Raw genomic sequence first — 20,924 nt, forward strand, 5'->3', positions numbered from 1 at the left:
ACGTAAAATATATTACTATATAGCATTTCATGTATTATAAAACAAACAAATATAATGTAACGGTATGAATGCATATGATATTATGTTACGTTTTCTAAAGTCGCTGCGATACTTTTATCGACCAAGGGCGGACAACTCTCCCTGTTGTTACAGTAAACATGATCGAGGACCGGAATCACAGAGAAAAGTTTTCAGTCGGTGGAATATAGATGATGGAAATGAAAACTCAATATTTTGAATAATGGCAGCAATGTTTCAAGAGATCAGACCATCAATCGAAACTTTGGAAGCGGATATTCAGCCATCCATTGAAACTGTCTGCCCAGTGGAAGGCTGTGACAAAACATTCAAGAATTCATCACATCTGAGTCTCCACAAAGCTAAAGTCCATGGAATTGAAGTGGTAAGTAGTTTCGCCGTAATTTATCAGTGATCAAAACTGATATTTGTACATGATGACAAACACTCCATTATACTTTTGAATTCTGGTACATGTCATTACAGTGTCAAGTTTTTCATTCCCTGAGAGGAAGCACCTTAAAAATACGGAAAGACTCACGCCAGATTCGCCATTCCCAAAGTTATTAATGTGTGCATTGCTGCTCAGTCCTACTTATAGTTTGAGGGGAGGTATCAAAGTCTTACCAAATATACCACACCACAACTCCTTGTGAGGACAATCTCTTCCTTAAGTCACATGTCACTAAAACAAGCAACCAGTTTTTATGGAATCCGTCGGAAGAGAACTCGCGTCCTTCACATTGTCAGACCAACAACTACATATATTATAAACCGACTGAGCTACATCACACTGTTAAACGGAAACAGCACTCCAACTATCCGAAATCAAGCCGGCACCATTTTAAAGGGGCACTGATCTAACGCAATTCCCCGGGACTGGTTGTTGCCTTTGTTATTGTTTTTGCCCAGTGAGTACCCGGATGTAGAGCAGAAATCTAGACTAGCTCGCGACCTCTGTTGCGCCATTCGTAAGCGCATTAGTCACTTTTATGGATACCGGTAGTAATAAGAGCGTATGGTCACATTGATCAACAAAATGAAATACAGTTTTCGAGATAATAAGGAAATGTAGGCATCTTTGTGGGTAGCATCGGTAATGGTGACGAAGTTTTGATAAGTCACTTGCTTGGTAATTTTAGGATTTTCGTTTACACTATTTTGACTTGCAACACAAAGTAAATATTTCACCTGAGCATTGCTGTTTTTATAGTGTGTATATTTTTTTACTGTCAAAATGTGTAACATATTTATTAAACGTCTAAATATTCAGTTATTTTACAAAGTGACTGAAAAACATTTCCATCTGTATTATTAAGATAACGAATTCCAATCATTTTGATGTTTAATGTCATCACCAAAAGACTGAAAATGTCACGTTGAAAAGTACATTTCTATGTTGTTTGGCTTCTAATCCTACATAATAATCTGTTGTGATGTTTGTAGGCCCTTTTGATCGTCTTAATCAATCTGGACAGATTTTTTATTCAAAATGACTGAAATATTTACACATTTTAAAAAATGCCTGAGAGAATCACATTTTACAAATTGACGGTAATCTATACACGCTTACAAAGGAAATGACCTGTGAAAAAAACGTCTATCGCGCATTGAAGAATTTCCCAACCAAGAGGTAGAAAAACAAGAACGAATCGGTTTAAATGAAGGAAAACAAAATGCAAATACCATAATTACAACTTACCAAATTTATGTGTATAAATAGGCAGCTTCCTTATTCGAGGAATGTATCCGTGAATATCCACACAAAGGAATAATATCCCACTCGTCTGCAGCTATACAAAATAACTTATTCGATGTCACGTGTCTCTGTAACTATCAAATATTCTAAAAGATATATATCGTTTCGGGTGTCAAGTCTCAAGGGTCGGCTGAGAAAGGCCACGTGACAACTATTTTCATTACGTCCACGGTTCCTAAAAAATCCATTGAGTTTGATAACAATGAGCAACCAATCAACGTATTATCAGTTAACCCTTTGAACAAATTGTATGTTGTTTTTACATCGGCACTTCACGCCATGATATGAGTGTATTCCCTTTGTTTTAGTAAACCTAGACATGTAAACACTCACTTTTGACATATCCACAGTGGTTAATCAATCAACGTATTTTCTGTTAATCCTTTGATGACTAGGAACGATCCGTTGATTTACAAAAAAAGTAAATCAACTGATCATTCATCTCTTGCTGGGCTGCCACGTGCATATTACATAACCTCACTTCAAACCTGGATTTAGATTGAATAATTACCCCAGACACAATAAATGCCAAATGAGAACCTTTGTCAGGTAATCTAAGTGGTGCTACCACTAATTGTACCTGTAATAAATTCATTAACTGAGCATCAAGTGAATGACGACAAATACACAAGTGTAGGGTTATACGAGAAAACGTGTATGACAACAAGGGAGTAGTAATCGTATTACACAATCCGAAATCCGAAAATGCTTTCACTGCATGGATACTTTTTTTAGTATTAAACTATAACCATCTGGGGTATTTCCAAATGACGACTTCCGATGAGCTCCGCCGTTCTTTTTGTCTGTTTGTTTAGGCTGAAGAAATTATTTAACATGCGCCCTTTGTCGAATCTTTATAGATCACAGTTAACCAATCAGTGTTTATGCAAAAATGCGTAAAACAAATATTGCCTCCAGCCTCCAAGTTTATTTAGCTGTCCTTGCAGACGGTAGCCCAGTCTCTGGTCACGCTCAGTTGCGTTGCGTATCATCCGGGTACTCACGGGGGAAAAAACAATAACAAAGGCAACAACCAGTCCGGGGAATGGCGTTAGATCAGTGCCCCTTTAATCATCCAGCGTGTGATGTATTTCCTTTAGTTCTCATATTGAACTATCTCCATATCTATAAGCTAGAATACGATCGTTGGTTTATTCTTTTATCATGGCATCAGTTCATCGGTCTGCGCTAACGTCATCAGCTACGTCGTAGCGCGATCTAGCTGGTACTATTTACTATAGCACTCATCACAATATGAAAATACACTACACCGCGTAATCACCAGATACCTATTAGCATCGGCTACCAAACAAACTCAGCTTCGGACCAGCGAGGGAGGTCCTCGTTGACAGCGAAGGGGATTCCCCTTGAATCCTCAGGTTTGATTAGATGATGCTTACTGAAACCTTTCACCTTGCAAATTTGTTTGCGTGTTTAAATGTGTATGTACTGTTATGTAGTTAAGTATACAGCAAATATGTATACATATTATTTTTGCAACAATGAAGTTCAGTTCATATACTCAAAACAGCAACAACCCTTATCAAAAATGAATTTAGTTGAAACAGAAAAATAAAATAAACTGAACATAAAAAGTGCTTTCAAAACTCTCAATATCGCTCAGCTTATTCAATGACATTGCGTGCAGAGATGATAGATCACTGAGAGGAGCTTTATGCATACTCGACAACTCCAGCAACTCTGTTGCTAGGCTGACATCACAGGATATTGTTTCGCCAGTGTGTTTTTCAACAAAATTTCACAAATTACGTCTTAGGGTATTGTGACATGTTTGTAAAGATTTGTGGTGTTGAATTCTAAAGATAACCCTGACAGTCGTGAAGGGGCCTAACAGTCAAGACAACACCCTGCATCGTGGGCGCTTCATAATCTTCATAAATAAATTCCAGTGGCAATTGTAGGTGCTACATTCCTCAGATATTTTAACAGCACCCAGATAAAAAATTTAACTTAAATTTTGGTCCCTATCACCCCGTGAAAAAATATTTATCTACGTACCTGTCATGTTTGTATTCTACATTTGGCTATGTTTTTATGTGTTAAAGGGACAGGATGTCAACTGTTCTGCAGCTTTATTCGTAAATAGTAGTTGATAACTCCTGAGCTTACTTATCCTGATTCTGCTCCAGTGACACACCGATGTAGACTCATCATGTGACCAGACTTTCCTCTTGTTTGTAAACAAATACACTTATTCTGAAATCAGAACATACAGGCCTAATGCAAGCCTTTCTGTGTGCTATAATAATGTTTACATAATTATATTGAACTACTACAAGAGCAACACTAATGTGCATGGTCTTTGATAGGCATTTAGAAGTTGGAAGAACATGAATACATGACACTTTTTTATGGATAACAACTTGATGAAGGAGCAAGAATAGCTCTGAAACGTTGTGACAAAGAATAAAGAAGTGGCTTTCCATAAAAAAGTGTCAAGTAGTAAGGTGTATGACAATATAGCTTTACACATCACTAGCTCTCCATAGGGCTTTGATGACAGGACGTTGAGGATGAATACGGAAATGGAAATAGTTTTTCACGTTCTAGGAGATTTTCTCAATGAAAATACAACATTTAATGACATATGTTAATCTAAATGTGTAGACTCGTCCAAAGTGAAACAGATGAAAAACACATGAATGGACTGTGTACATGGTGTAAGATGTGACGATGTGACAGAGGTACTCGGCTGGCCACAAGGAACCCTGGGTAGGAGAGTGATAGGCTTCATACAACCGAGGCATATTTGAATTGTAAACTAGGCTTTGATAAACACTGGCTTCTAATCTAATCAGGCTGGCATTAAGTATTTTGTAACTCAACCGTAAGAAAGCAACACATGTTTCCTCTCCAGTTTGCCTCTATTAAAAAATACAAGATGGAAGCCAGTTCACTCTGCATTGCGCTTGCATTGTCAGCTTCACTGTGCAGAGCTCTATTGTTTTGGTTTCAGAACTGAATTGGGCATGTGACGTCACACTCAGCAATTATTTCATGCGTGATTTTAAAACACACAGAACCGTTGACATACTGTTTCTTTAAATCCTTTAAAACAACATTTGTCACTCTATCACTGGACTTGACATATTCTGTGCATGCATCACTAATTATCTGTTTCGTTTCAGACTTGTCAGTGGTATGAGAAATAGCATCCTAAATTCGCCACTGGAATCCAGTTGTATTCATAAGGCTCCTATTCTCACCAAGGGGATGGGTCTTGTGTCTTGATTGTTGGACACCTTCTCAACTAGTTTTATATATCTCATAAAGATACAACATTTCTAACATGTATGATGTAGAGTAGGTCCTTGAAATTGCATCTTTTGAGGCAAGGAAGTTAACTGACTGTAAAAGTCCAGTTTCCACCCTTACCAAACTAGGCTGGATTTGTTGGCTTGATCGTAGCGGCACCAGTGGCAATTATGAGTTATGTCCCTTCTATGTCCATCCTATTGACCTATCAGATTCCACCTCTCATATCTCTTGCATTTGCTTCAAACAAAATGCCGGTGCCCAGTCAAGACAATCTGATTGATAATCAAAATCCATGTTGTAATTAAACAGGTCTTTCTTTGCGAAGCGCATCAAATCACCGTTTTAATCACGTTGGCACCATGATCATAAAACATGAAAAGATTAGAAATATCTGCTGACGCTGAGTTGGCGGTATACATGCTTTACAAATCCTGCAATCAACCAAAATCTGCACGGCTGTTTACAAACAGGATGTTGATTTCATTACGCGATTTTGATTGGACCATGTATAGACTCGTTAGTCCAACCACAATTCCATAAGTCCAGCCTTGTTCTGCAAGGATGGCAACTGGACTTTCATAATCATTTATCTTCCTTTCCCCCGGAAGATGTGAAATTGTCACTGTCAGACATTACAGCCAGGTTATTTATACAGTGATTTGGATTTTAGACAGCAAGGCCATGATAACTATGAAGACGACATTATTTGATTACATGTTGACTGAATCTGAATGTGACCATGTACTTGAAATATTACAGGATAAGTTGAAGTCTAAAGGAAACGGTGGAATACCATGTCACTATCACTGCCCAGTATTTGGCTGCTACTACCTTAGAGAGAGACACTTTGCCAACTACAAACTCCTCAAAAAGGTAAGCCCAGGATATTTTCAGTGTACTGCAAAAAATGATCCTAATAGTGCTCAGGGGTGTTCAAATACCATATTTCCTACTTGCCCAGGGACAAGTCACTTTAAAACTCTACTTGCACAGCCAGATTTTCAATTTGCTGTTAAATCAGAGAAAAGAAGGAAACTAATTTTGATAATAAGACTTCATTCACTGAAGCCACAGCTAACAGGAGATGTTAAGAATAGAAAAATGATGTGTCAGGTACTTCATCTGCAGTTGACAAACACACGATGCATCTTCTAAGTTTTAAAGTTAATACTGCCAGTTTTCATACTTGCCTGAGGGCGACTAAATTATATTTTCCCACTTGCCCGGGACTTTACTTTCATGGGTCGGGCAAGTCAGGCATACTAATTGAACACCCTGACACTATAATAGAATTAAAAGTTATTTGAAAAGAATGTCAAAGGTAAAATTTATTATGTAAAATGAAACTGAGATGATTTCAATTGTAAATAATATTTTATTAAATGCAATTTTAAGTCACATGACATGCATTACAAAACGTACAATCAGACATATTTCCATCTGAAAAAGTAATGAGTTTATAATAAGACAGATCTTTGAAAGGCATTTAGAAGTGATTCACATTTGGAAGAGAATTTATGGATGTCAACTTCTTTATTATGAGGACTGACTGACTGACAGAGTATGGTTTTACGCCGCTTTTAGCAATATTCCAGCAATATCACGGCGGGGGACACGAGAAATGGGCTTCACTTATTATGAGGAACACAAAGTTTCGGAGTATATGCTTACTCCATTATCAGGTGAATGTGTTCCTCATAATAAAGAAGTTGACATCCATATATTCTCTTCCCAGTAAGACAGATGCGTTAACATTAAGCTTACATATGTTATCATGTATACATCTACAGCACTATGGAAGCATTCATGGAGGCAAGAAGTTCACCTGCTCCAAATGCCAGAAAGCGTTTGGCTTTGACCATGCCAGGAAGCGTCACGAAGGCACCTGTGGTGTGATATATAAGTGTCACACGTGTGATTGCCCCTACACCACAAAGGAAGCTCTAATGATGCACTGTACTCGCAAGCTACATGAACTTCCAGATGCTGTCAAGGAAACTATGAGAAAGTTTAACTCAGAAAAGTCCAAAAACATGTGAGTAGACAGACTTGCTGCAATGTAAACATGTCAAATTTCTTTAAATGGAAATGACTGAAGAATTTATGTAAATTTGGTATTATTTCCAATCTGTTGGTTTTAGATTTGTAGAAATGAAGTATGAATGACAATACATGATATTTCCATAAGCTGGGTTTGCTTCTTAGTAGTAATAATGAAGACCAAGTATGCCATTTACAGGGGTCGATTTAACTGCTGGCCTGTTGGTCTGTGGCCAGTTAAAATTACAAAGGGCTTGCTGTAGCGTAAAGTATTTAGCCTGTACGCTTGTCAAAATTTCACCCTTCTCCGTGTATATTTAATTTTTTAATTGGATCATCTCGGTAGAATGACAACTGATGCCACTTTAATACGTCGTGTTACAACTTCTTTATTTGCTCATAAATAACCATGAAATGGGGCAAAGGGAAGCCAAGATTTGATCTCAGAGTGCAGGTAAAAACATTTTAGGGGGAGGAGTTCCAAAAATTTCAGAGGTGGCTCAGGTTTGGCCACTTCGCAGCCTCCACCATTTAGTTGTAGGCCATCTTAGAGAAGGGCAGGTAACTACATTGAAACTTGTTGTTAAATCTACCCCTGCGTTTACACCAGTTCACTTGTTTACTGCCTGCATAGGTATGATCAGCTACATTTCTGACAGTTGATCAATGAGTAGCCATGTTAGAATGCAGCAGTTCCTAGGTTGTTTGAAGCCCATTTCTGGTGTCCCCCGCCGTGATATTGCTGGAATATTGCTAAAAGCGGCGTAAAACCATACTCACTCACTCACTCCTAGGTTACAAAACAAAACATTTCACCTGTAAGAACCATTTCCTGTTGGCTACTCAACAGAAGTTAAAGAACACCCGATTCTTTCATATTACTATAGTTAATCTGTCTGCATCCAGTACAACCTTCTGCAGTAGAACCTGATGACCCGATTAAGAATCAGGTGTTTTTAAAATTCTTTTGAGAAGCATATTGCATTTGAAAACTTTTGTATGTTATTTCTTTTCTTACTTCTTACCTCTTACTTACTACTAACTTAAAAATGTTGACAATATTGATAAAAGATTTACATGTGATGCAAAATATCTTTTTGTAACAAATAAACAATAGCCATTATTTTCACCTAATAATTGTTCAGTTTCACAGAGATCAATAGTCGAGCTTCTTCCGTAATGTTTCCAAGGCTGATGACAGGGAAATGATTAAGCTGTTGACACAAATTATTTATTTCCGTTAACAAGTTTCACTTTTGTAAAAAACAGTTCGAATTTCAGCAGTGAACCTGATATTTGTTCTAGCTCAGATAGTGATAAAATACATAACACCCCTAAAATTCAAGTAGCTCTAAGAATACCTTTAATATTAGCAAAATGGATTCAGGCAACCAGTCTAGTGTGTACTCGTATTTCTATCCCGGCCTTCTTATTTTCATACCTTTGTTAGTTTTGTGTTTTGTGTGATTGTTAACATGATGACAGTAGCAGCTGACACTCTATTCCTTTTCCAGATGTCGTAAACAGACAAAGCCTGACCCCCCAGCGAACAACAAATCCAACTCCTGTCCCCAGCCCTGCGTGATCTTCGTGTCTCAGATGGACCCCCAGGTCAATACTGCCCCTGGGCCACTACGCCAGATCCTGCCCAAGCCCATGATTAAAACAGTCATTCCCATGACAAGAGTCACTGTCAATTCCAATAAGATATCCGTGGAAAAGTTTGACTTCCCTGCCAAACAGACCGCTGAAATACAGACGGACATCTATGGCGTCAGTAACCCCCTAGAACAGAGAGCTGTGGTTAAGAATCCATCCAATCTCCATTTGTCAAAAAATGTTGCCATGGCTACCACAGCAACACAGGTTTCACTTGGCAAATCTCACGTGATTGTTCCATCTCATTCTTTGGTGACATCATCGACAGGGATGCAGACAAATCTCAGCATCCTGTCTACTAAGAAACGACATTGTTCCATTGCTGAAACTCAGACTCCAGGTGATTTAATTCTTAAGTCAGCCATGGCAAGTGCAGATATTCCTTTCCACGATCTCAGGGGTGGCGATAAAGGTCAAAGGTCACCTAGGGCAAGGGGTAAAGCTCCAAGGCGGCGCAGCTTGAGGACCTCGGAGGTTCAAACCCGGGAGACATATCCACCACGGAAGAAGAAGAGACGCCGGAATTCTGGCAGACAAATGGTTGCGGCTGAGTGCAATACAGACAACATTGGCCCCCTGCTTCCACCAGCGCTCCCTGCTGCCAGAACTGAGCAAATGTCCACTCAGACCCAGAAAAGTTTCTTAGAAGAGTTTGGTCACTACAGACAGCAACCGGTACAGAACTCAGAAACACAGACAAGCTTGTCCACGTTGTTTAAAAATATGAGAGAGAGCTTACTTATGGAAGAGAATCCGGCCATTTTGTCAGATCTTGGATTAACATTCAGTGATGCTCAAGAACAGTCTGTGGTTGACACTGGATGTGGGCCAGGAACATCTGTGATTGACACTGGATGTGGGCCAGGAACATATGTGATTGACACTGGATGTGGACCAAGAACATCTGTGGTTGACACTGGATGTGGACCAAGAACATCTGTGGTTGACACTGGATGTGGACCAAGAACATCTGTGGTTGACACTGGATGTGGGCCAGAAACATCTGTGGTTGACACTGGATGCGGGCCAGGAACATCTGTGATTGACACTGGATGCGGGCCAGGAACATCTGTGATTGACACTGGATGTGGGCCAGGAACATCTGTGATTGACACTGGAGGTGGACCAAGAATATCTGTGATTGACACTGGATGTGGACCAAGAACATCTTTGGTTAAGTCTGGATGTGGGCCAGGAATGTCTTTGGTTAATTCCAGTGACCAAAGAATGCTGATGGTTGACACTGGCTGTGACCCTGGAATTCAAATGGTTGACACCGGGTGTGGTTCAGGAACGTCCATGGTTGACACCGGGTGTGGCTCAGGAACGTCCATGGTTGATGCTACCTGTGGAACAGATGCCTTCAACAGGACTTCAGTTCCATGTCAAGGTACATTCACACAGACAAATGCGGAACCAGATGTAGATTTCCTCTCAGTTTCGACTCCCTGTTTCCTGGAGCTTCTAGAAGGAGATGCATCACCAGCACCTACTGCAGGACTCTCATCAGCTGTGTGCTCAGACACACATCAGACGAGGTCACTCGGATCAAACTCACAGTTCCATAGAGACAGAATCGGTCAGACATCTATTGAAGGCACTGATGACAATGCTGACCGAAGACTCTCAGAGAGTCCTTTGCATCAGAGGAATCCTCATCACGGCATTCCGATGACCCCTCCTAAACACATGAACACAAGCACAACAGACTCAGATCCTTATACCTCCTCCTATTCCTCCTCCTCCTCCTCCTCCACTGTTTTTGGCCGCCATATCACCCTGGGTCAATCCACAAAGGAGCTCGAGTCTTTAAATGTTTGGAATCCGTGCTTGGCATCTACTGCTGCCAAACATATACACACTCAGACCATGTTGCCAAGGTCTGTGGATTTCGGTGCCCAGACTACTGCTGCTCAATCTCAGACTTTAGACTTTCTCGACTCCCATGATAATCCTCATATGGAAGGTCAAGGTCCAATGTTGTCGTCAAGTGCGAGCACAGATATGCACACGCAAACAGCCGACGATCTTCTCGACTTCCTCATGACGAATATGGAGACACAAACAGACGATCTGTTCATATCTGGCCTCGGCTTATCAGACATTGAGACTCAGACACCGGCAGAGAATGATTCGCTGGATACTCTTGTGACAACGGAGACGCAGACCAACATGCAGTCATTGGTCCACGAGGAGAATGACCTCACGCTCTTCACCGACATGCAGACTCAGACCCAGTTTAATGTCGTGGAATTCAGTTCAAATGATCTCACAGACTCTCATACTCAGACAAATTTTGAACTTTTTAGCTTGTGATATGTTGGCAGTGTGTAACTTACAGCTTCTTTAGCCCAGTGATCAGAGAGATTGCTTGTCACATCGACACCAAGGCACTCCTTGGTCTATACTTGGATAGTGTTTGTGTCATGACTGATACTGTTTGTGACATGACCGATAGTGTTTGTGACATGACCCATAGTGTTTGTGTCATGGCTGATGACCGATAGTGTTTTTAACATGACCGATAGTGTTTGTTACATGACCCATAGTGTTTGTGACATGACCGATAGTGTTTGTGATGTGACCAAAACTGTTTGTGTCATGACTGATACCGTTTGTCAAATGAAAGAAAAGAGCAAAATTCTAGGTAGAGATTATGAACTTATATGAATAAAAATTTCTAAAAAAATAACCTTTAGCCAGATTTAACACATTACACTTTTAACCTTCAAATTTGATAGATGTTGACATTACACACAAGAGGGGTTGTGACAATGGCCTTTTTGACCCACTGGTAATATCAAATTTTAAAGTTACAGAAAAGCTCTCATTTGACGTTTTCAGTAATCTGCTGACCATATGGCCACAAAGGGCCTTTATCATGTTTATCATCCAAAACTGGCTTGGGTGACAAGACCGATACTGTTAGATATTGTAGATATTGTAGATATTGCTGCAATGAAATTGCATCACAATGCTTTGCAGACCATTGTGACGTCATTAGTTACCATGATGTCACAATCAAATGTCATCACTAATGGCTCTGCTACTGAAGCTGTTAGCAGTACTTTTACACCCATTTCACTATGAAAAATTTTGATCAAAAACTTGGTCCAAGAAAACTTTTTTCTCGGTCCAGTTTGGGCTGTTTACACTCATCAAAATTTTTGACTGGCCGTCAAAGATTTGGCGGGAATTATCTTGCCAAGATGGATGCTTCTGACGAATAATGTTTTGCTGTTGTCATATGTATTTTATATATTGCCATGTTAAGAAGGCGGCGTCAGGGTAGGCAAAGGCATATTTGGTCCTGAGAATGGCTGCTTGTTGTTGAACAAAATCAATTAATTCTTCCAACATCTCGTCAGTCCAAAATAGTTGGCTCATTTTGACTTGACTCTATGCACTACCGGTTGAAAAGGGGTAAATGTTCCTTGCATTCTGATTGGCTAAATTTAATCAACGTCATCAAACTTTGATCAAAGTTTGACGAGAAATAGGATCGGTTTCTATTCCATCAAAGTCCGTCAAAAACTTTGTCAAATTTTTTGACACCATGTTACACTATCAAAAACTTTCTCAAAAGTGGACTTGGACTTTGAACAAGTTTTTTATCAAAGTTTTTGATAGTGTAACGGGGCTTAAGACGCTGCTTATTACTGTCCACAAACTGAAAAGGTTGGAAGAATGATGTTGGATGATAAATAAATTCGCGACCTCATGTCTTTTGATAAAAGACACTCGGGTGAGATTCTCTCTGTTTACCATACCTTGTCCATTCAGAATGTGTGGAGTTTGTAATATTGGTCATGACCAAGTCTGTGAAACTCAGTGTTACCTTTTTCCCCATTGCTCATGTTGATTAGTTGTGTGCAATACTTTCATGACCTGAAAGATTTATTCTTATTTTGTGATCTTATTTATTGAATATTATGCAACGCTTTTATATATTTACCGACACATGTATGTGATCATCTTTCAAGAGATTGAATTGCTGTTGACAGTATGAACTGCACGAATATCAACTTTGGTCGTTTTTACATAGCCAGTAGTCACTGTTGTCTCAAAGGTGCCAGGATAAAAGCCACTAGAAAACTGACGCAGTACTGGTATTTCTTTAGGTAACAAGCCTATACACTTTCTTAGCCACGAGAAAAATGATGCTGTACTGGTACTTTTTTTAGTTAATCAGCCTATACACTTTCTTAGCCACCATAAAACTGATGTTATACTGGTATTTATTTAGTTAACCAGCCGTAGCCACCAGAAAACTGATGCTGTACTGGTATTTATTTAGTTATAAACCAGCCTATACAATTCCTTAGCCACCAGAAAACTGATGCCGTACTGGTATTTATGAAGTTAACCAGCCTATACACTTTCTTAGCCACTAGAAAACTGATGCTGTACTCTAATTTATTTAGTTAACCAGCCTATACACTTTCTTAGCCACTAGAAAACTGATGCTGTAATGCTATTTATTTAGTTAACCAGCCTATACAATACCTTAGCCACCAGAAAACTGATGCTGTACTGGTATTTATGAAGTTAACCAGCCTATACAATTCCTTAGCCACCAGAAAGCTGAAGCTGTAATGCTATTTATTTAGTTATAAACCAGCCTATACAATTCCTTACCCACCAGAAAGCTGATGCTGTAATGCTATTTATTTAGTTATAAACCAGCCTATACAATTCCTTTGCCACCAGAAAGCTGAAGCTGTAATGCTATTTATTTAGTAAAGACTCATTGTTATAGTTTTTGTTCTCTATCTTTTTGTTAACTGAAATAAAATTATTTACTTGAATTAATTTTGTGGAATGATTCTTTCAAGAATGTATTTTTCATTTATGTCTGCATGTTGAGGCAAATATATGTTCTATCAAACTTACATTTCTGAATAATGAATAGATAGAAGTTTTATTTGTTTGTTTGTGAGTTGGTTAACGACGCACTCAGCAATATTTCGGCTTTATGACAGCGACATGTAAATAATCAAATCTGGACCGGACAGCCCAGTGATTGACATCTTGAGCATGGATTGGGATTGATTTGTGTGGAAAAAATTAGGTACTGCAGACATTTGGTGAAAAGATGGAAAAATCGCAAAAACACAAACACGTGAGAGCCAGGCGCCAAAACACACCAACATGACATGCACATGCAACATCCCTTGTTGGGCTATAAAAACGTTGGGTTTTCATTTTCATGCCATCACAATCTTACAGACAGTGAACGGCGAAAACATGCCACGACTGACGGAAGCCCAATACCATCGGCCGACTGCATATAGGTGAATCATCTTTGGCCAGGTTTTTCCATGTAGCACCAAGCACCATTACAAGACTGTGCAACCGTTATCAGACACAAGGACAACACAGGACCTTCCTAGATCCGGTCAAGCATGTGTCACTACTAGAGCACAGGACGGATTCATATGGCTATGTCACTTGTGTGAAAGACCCACCTTGGGCCACTTCTTCAACTACAACCCGCCTCCGTGGTCTAATGGTAGAGCATCCGCCCGGAGTGCGGAAGGTCCGGAGTTCGATCCCCAGCCACGTCATACCAAAAGACGTTAAAAGATGGTACTTGTTGTTACCCTGTCTGGCGCTCGGCATTAAGGGGCTAAAACAAGGACTGGTCGGCTCGGAGTCAGTATACTGTGTCTGAGTGGGGTATTCATGTTAAACTTCGGCATGGTATCTCAGTGTGCTAGCACTATAAATCGGCATCAATCCGTACTAGTACAAGCAGACACACACACACACATACACGTGCATGCACGTCGCTATATAAGTGCAATAATCTTGGACGCAACGATAAACCCCATTTCACCTCACCTCTTCAACTACGACAATACCAGGATTGTGTAGGATATCAGCCAAGACCGTTATCGTGCTGAAGGTATATGTGCTAGACAACCAGTGTGAGGGGTCATTATGATGGACCTGCATCGTCGGCTGCGACATCAATGGTGTCAAGGTCACAGAGTATGGCCACAACTGCGATCGAGACAAGTTTGGTTTAGTGATAATTCACGTTTTATGCTTCACTGTGCGGATGGGAGATGTGTTTACAGGCATCGCAAGAAACGTTATTGACAAAACTGCATACAGGAAGTGGACAGATTTGGCGATGGTAGTGTGATGAGGTAGTGCAAGGGAATTTAACGGCATAACGTCACACGAATGAGCTTCTTCAGCCACAAGTCCTTCCCATTATGCAACAAGCAAACATCATTTTCTAGCAAGACAATTCCCAACATCACACAGCAAGACTGATAACAGCCTTTTTGAGGAATCAACATCCAGGTTCTGTCATGGCCCTCCAGGTCTCCAGATTCAAACCCAATCAAACATTTATGTGATGTCTAAACACTTCCAATTCAGACATATTTGTGCTGAGGCAGTGAAGTTCCAAATGTCTAAACACTTCCAATTCAAACATATTTCAATTGAAGCATTGACATTCCAAATGTCTAAACACTTCCAACTCAAACATATTTCTCTTGAAGCATTGACGTTCCAAATGTCTAAACACTTCCAATTCAAACATATTTCTCTTGAAGCATTGACGTTCCAAATGTCTAAACACTTCCAACTCAAACATGTTTCAATTGAAGCATTGACGTTCCAAATGTCTAAACACTTCCAACTCAAACATATTTCTCTTGAAGCATTGACGTTCCAAATGTCTAAACACTTCCAACTCAAACATATTTCAATTGAAGCATTGACGTTCCAAATGTCTAAACACTTCCAATTCAAACATATTTCAATTGAAGCATTGACGTTCCAAATGTCTAAACACTTCCAATTCAAACATATTTCAATTGAAGCATTGACATTCCAAATGTCTAGACACTTCCAATTCAAACATATTTCAATTGAAGCATTGAAGTTGCAAATGTCTGAACACTTCCAACTCAAACATATTTCAATTGAAGCATTGACGTTCCAAATGTCTAAACACTTCCAATTCAAACATATTTCAATTGAAGCATTGACATTCCAAATGTCTAGACACTTCCAACTCAAACATATTTCAATTGAAGCATTGACGTTCCAAATGTCTAAACACTTCCAACTCAAACATATTTCAATTGAAGCATTGAAGTTGCAAATGTCTGAACACTTCCAATTCAAACATATTTCTCTTGAAGCATTGACGTTCCAAATGTCTAGATACTTCCAATTCATCTTGTAGAACCAAACTGTTAAAACAACCAAGAAACGATGGTGTGTATGATGTAACATTTTATTCTATATTTTGTATGTAAAGGATTGGTGTATCAAACTCAAATCAGGATAAACATGATAAAATCAACAGCTCTGAATAATATATGAATAATATGAATATAATATCTTTACAATACTGCACTTCATATTGAGCAGGGAACATAATGCTGGACTATTATCAACATACTGGAATATGATTCATAATGTAATATGTGCACCATAGGTATTGACTACATGTATAAGTAATCCTACAGAAACATTGCAATCTTCACGGTCATCCTACGGGGGGGCCAAGTTGTCTAAGGCGCCTATGATTGTAGGTTCGAATCCCGGTTCGCCCCGATTTGTCAGCACCATACCCGTGCTCGTGGTTTTCACCGAGGTGGTAAATGTCTGAGACCTGCATCACTTCTGGCTTTCCTCCCACATTTAGCTGACACGCCATGATGTAACTGGAATACTGTTAAAAACGGCATTAAACCCAACTCACTCACTCACTCACTCTTACCATGGGAGGTAACCCTAACATAATATACAGGTAAGATCTTAAGGTGTCAAGGGAGGTATTAGAGAAGTGTTTTTCTGATGACTGAAACTTGGGTAAGTCTTTGACCCAAGCTGATTTTCTTACATGTAGATAAAAACAGTTCAAACATGCTGTAACAAACTTATCTTGGGACACAGATTTGCTCATATTTAGATTTTCTCGTGAAGTTTGAAAATCCACCTTTTTTTTACAGATTTTAGTCATACTATGTACTTGGTCACGTCAAAAATCCCAAACGTGCATGTGATCGAAAAAAAGGGTAAAATGTCAGCCATTTGACCATGTCTCATAATTTTCATACCAACAACTCAAAACTTTGACAGTAGGCTCTAAAGAGCCTTTACTCAGGGGTGAGAATGGATATTTTCCTGCTCAGCTGAAACATCTTTGCAATGGAGCGTGGACCATAATTGGGTGTGTTTAGAGGGGAAGCTATCAAATTTTAACAAATTTATGGAAATTTGCGGATCCGTGGAAGATTGTCATCCCTGTTTTTTCTACCTCATCGTTTCTTAATCTGGACAATTTGGCTTTGCACCATCCAGATACATGTATAAGGGTTTCACCACAGTACAGTATTACCCTTATCCCATTTCATGTACTACCTAATTCCAATGTTGTCATCTTCTGACCACAATAAGGGCTATGTATTAAATAACATACTCAACATAATAAGCGCCCCGCTCTATAAAGGGCCCACCGCGATATTTGCTAATATATTGGCTAGTGAACAATCTCAATTAGCACCCCTTCCGATTGATCAATGTACACAAGACTTATTTATTTGTGTATAATACACACTCGGGTGTTATATGTACCCTTTATTATGGGCAATTAAATCCTGAAAAAATATATCTGTGGTATATAAACATTTCAGGCTGTCAGCATAAACCATGAAATCTACAATCTTTCAACTCTGATTTTTTCACTAAAATAATATTCTAAAAAAGAACCCCCTATTTCTAATTTTGAGAGCGCCCTGGGCGCTCATTACGTCGAATGCGGTACTACACTTTGAAATCCATTAAGGTATGTGTACTTGAATCACAAAATGATTTATAGTTTTTTTTACAAATCAGCTTATCGGCAAGTCCTTTTTGCACAAATATGTGTTAATGTTAAATCCATACTGTTAATACTGACTGTATAAAGTGAATAAATGAACATAAAAAATAAAAATCTCTGAACATAGACAAACAAAACTTTAAATGTATTGCTGTCCAGACTTGTCCTAAAACAAATGGAAGAAAACTGGTCTCTCAGTATCACATATAAACAGCCTTCAGCTTCAATGTTTACATTTATGACAAACTTTGTTCTCAGGTGGAATATAAATACAACATATACTACTCAAAATAAGTTAAGGAACACCCACAATTGGAAGGCTGTGTGTTGCAATACCCACAGCAGCGTCAGAAACTGGCACTAGTCCAGTAGTCCTTACCAAACTGCCCAATAGTAAAGGTGTCCTAAGGACTAGTAGAAATTGACCCATTTTAAGGGTTTTGCTATATGTTATCAATATAAGGACTAGTGGACAAAAGCTGTTAGTTTCTAACCCTGCAGAGCTATGTCAGATTAACCATAGTCATATGAAAACGCTGGATGTTATTTATCTTCTTTTGAGTTGTATAAACATTATTCAGTTGTCAGGCATTCATTAATCATGTATTGCAAGGCATTCCCAGTTAGGAGTGTGAACACAAGATATAAAAAGTTGTATAATTCTTCAGTGATGCACCAAGGCTTCAAGATGATGGGTAGCAACTGCTACGTGTTACTGTGACCCCAGGTATTTGCATATTAATACAATGCTTGGTAAACCACCCCCACTGTGATATACACATGTAGTGGCAAATGACTTTCAGCCATGCTTGTCATCAGAAACACACTTACATCATAAGGGAACATTAGGCAGTCTCCACGGTATTCCACAATCGCAGAATATTTTGCTGTAAGCTATTCCTTCCGTGAAAAATGCCCTCCACCAGTCAAACAGGTGCAAAACTACAAAATTCACGAAAATTAAGCTTAAAAGTTTGCAAAATTGAGTGCAAAATTTATCCAAATATTGTGGCAAAATTTAGAAAAATTGATCACAGAAGTTTAATTTTTTGCCGTGGAATACAGCAGGGACTGATTAGGCTACAGCTTCTTAAGCATGTTTTTGTTTGTTTATTGTTTAACACAGCAATATTCCAGCTATATGACAGCAGTCTGTAAATAATCAAGTCTAAACCAGACCATCCAGTGGTTGATATCATGAGCATCGAGCCATGCAATTGGGATACCATGACATGCATAAACCAAGTCATTGAGCCTGACGACCCGATCCCGTTAGTGGCTCTTACGACAAGCATAGTGGCCTTTTACGGCAAGCATGGGTTGCTGAAGACCTATTCTATCCCTGATCTTCACTCGTCCATAGCATCAACGTATGGAGATTACGGTAATAAAAGTAGTCCCTGAAAAATGACCTCATTTGCATATCAGATGGTGATACCAAGTTTAACAGAACGATTTAACACATGGATAACCTATCCACTGTATAATAATGAGGGCAATCGTAAAAAAACAAACCTTCCTCAGTCAGCTCTAAAACAGTGGTTTTTGAATGACAATAATCAAAACTTCCTCAATCTCCTTACATATTTATTGAGCATAGTCCCCATTTAAAGCTGCATGACTTCGAAACCTTCTTGTGTAATGTTATGGACACCCTACGTTACAGTGTTCCCCAGTTTGGAAGCATATGGACTTCAGTTCAAGTAAGGGCCTTGGTGCATCCCTGATTCTTCTTCTACTGAGTGAGGCACATACAGGGTTTCACTAGAGTGAAAGGCAGAGTGGGTATGTATAAATAGAGGCACTAGCTTCCTATATAGATAGAATGGTACACATGATATATGAAGAATTCAACTGCAAAATATTATGTTACATAGACAAAATGGATATATCCTGTATCTATTGATATTGCTTGTGTTGTTTGTTTGTTTATCACCACACTCAGCAATATTCCAGCTTTATGACAGTCGGTAATAATCGTGTCTTGAGCAAACAATCCAGTGACTCACATTGTATATGATTATATGCATCAACCAAGTTGTAGGAGCCAATTAGGGGTGAGGGGGGAATATCAATAATTGAATGATTTATTTCTTTCAAATTAGTGCTAATGACAGAGTTAACTATACACTAATTTCTAAGTATAATTTTTTTTTTCAATGTCAACAAAATGCATAATATATGCTCATTTCAGCATACAAAAAATTGTTAGGGAAGCCCAAAATATGTACTATCATCTAGCAAATAGTGTATTGTTCCTCTTCAAATGTATGTTAATAGATATTGAAGTCAGTGTTCACAGGTATTGTATCTTCTGAGTGTTAACACAGTATGTAAAAATATACAAGCAACATTATCAAATATGAATGTACTCTATTGTGAATACTTTTCATACAGATATGCTCTCAAACTCTATGTATATCATCAGTAGGGAATGCTTGTATGGTGCTTACACAATAACACGAGCATCATTCTTGCCATGAAATACACCTAATGTTTGTCCTGTTACATCTTCCCGAGGCAAGCGTGTCCACATGCCTATATCAAAGCCTATTTTCTACCCTTGCCACACCAAGGCCACTTTTCTTGGCTCGATCCTGGCACCACCTCGCGTAGATCACGAGTTGTGCCCCTTGTAATGAAAACATGATATCCAATCAGATCGCTGTTCTTATCTTGTATAGCTTCACAAAGATGGCGACTACCATACGCGACGACCTAGTGGATCAGATAACGAAAACATTCGTGATTTCAACCCTGACACAAAAACATAGGCAATTGTGAGGGGGGTTTAAACAATAAAAAAAGACATATTTGTGTCAACAAAGACAGCGGTAAATCACTTTCCAGTCATGGGTGTTGATTTTGTGAAACGTTCTCTGATTGGACTATGGATATGTGTGATAGTCCAATCATATTTAGCACAGGAAAGTGGGCTTGAAGTGGCAAGGGTGGAAACAAGACTTTGATAAAAAGGCTAGTGGATGCTCTTGCCTCGGGAAACAGTTCATTATTGCAAGCTAAAATTCATCCATGAATATTCTACTCAGGCTGAATAATGGCTCTATTATTGGGTCATTGTTAAACCAACTTTATAAACAGCTTAAAATACATATACACAAAATTCATTGATTTTCAACCGAGCAAAACAGTCTCTACTGGCAGTGAGCATAATATCCACACAAATGTTTTCAATAGAACATGATTACCAGGACTTCCCGTATTGAAGCCCCGGGCCTATTACGGAAAATGTTATCTGAAATTAAGCCCAGGGCTTATTTGGGAAGCTAACGCTTTCTTACCAAAAAGGGGACC

General features: G+C 39.0%; 1 protein-coding gene across 1 annotated transcript; it reads left to right on the forward strand.

Moving 5' to 3' along the window:
- Positions 1–141: 141 nt before the first annotated feature.
- LOC139450286 (uncharacterized) lies at positions 142–11,442 on the forward strand. Its single transcript, XM_071231969.1, has 5 exons — positions 142–403; positions 5,816–5,929; positions 6,847–7,091; positions 8,611–9,809; positions 9,876–11,442. The coding sequence occupies exons 1-5, from the start codon at positions 242–244 to the stop codon at positions 11,069–11,071; spliced, it is 2,916 nt and encodes a 971-aa protein (XP_071088070.1). The 5' UTR covers positions 142–241; the 3' UTR covers positions 11,072–11,442.
- The last annotated feature ends 9,482 nt before the right edge of the window (positions 11,443–20,924 follow it).

The sequence above is a fragment of the Haliotis cracherodii genome, unplaced genomic scaffold, assembly GCF_022045235.1.
Source record: "Haliotis cracherodii isolate W230 unplaced genomic scaffold, xgHalCrac1.p SCAF_10, whole genome shotgun sequence".
Lineage (NCBI taxonomy): Eukaryota > Metazoa > Mollusca > Gastropoda > Lepetellida > Haliotidae > Haliotis > Haliotis cracherodii.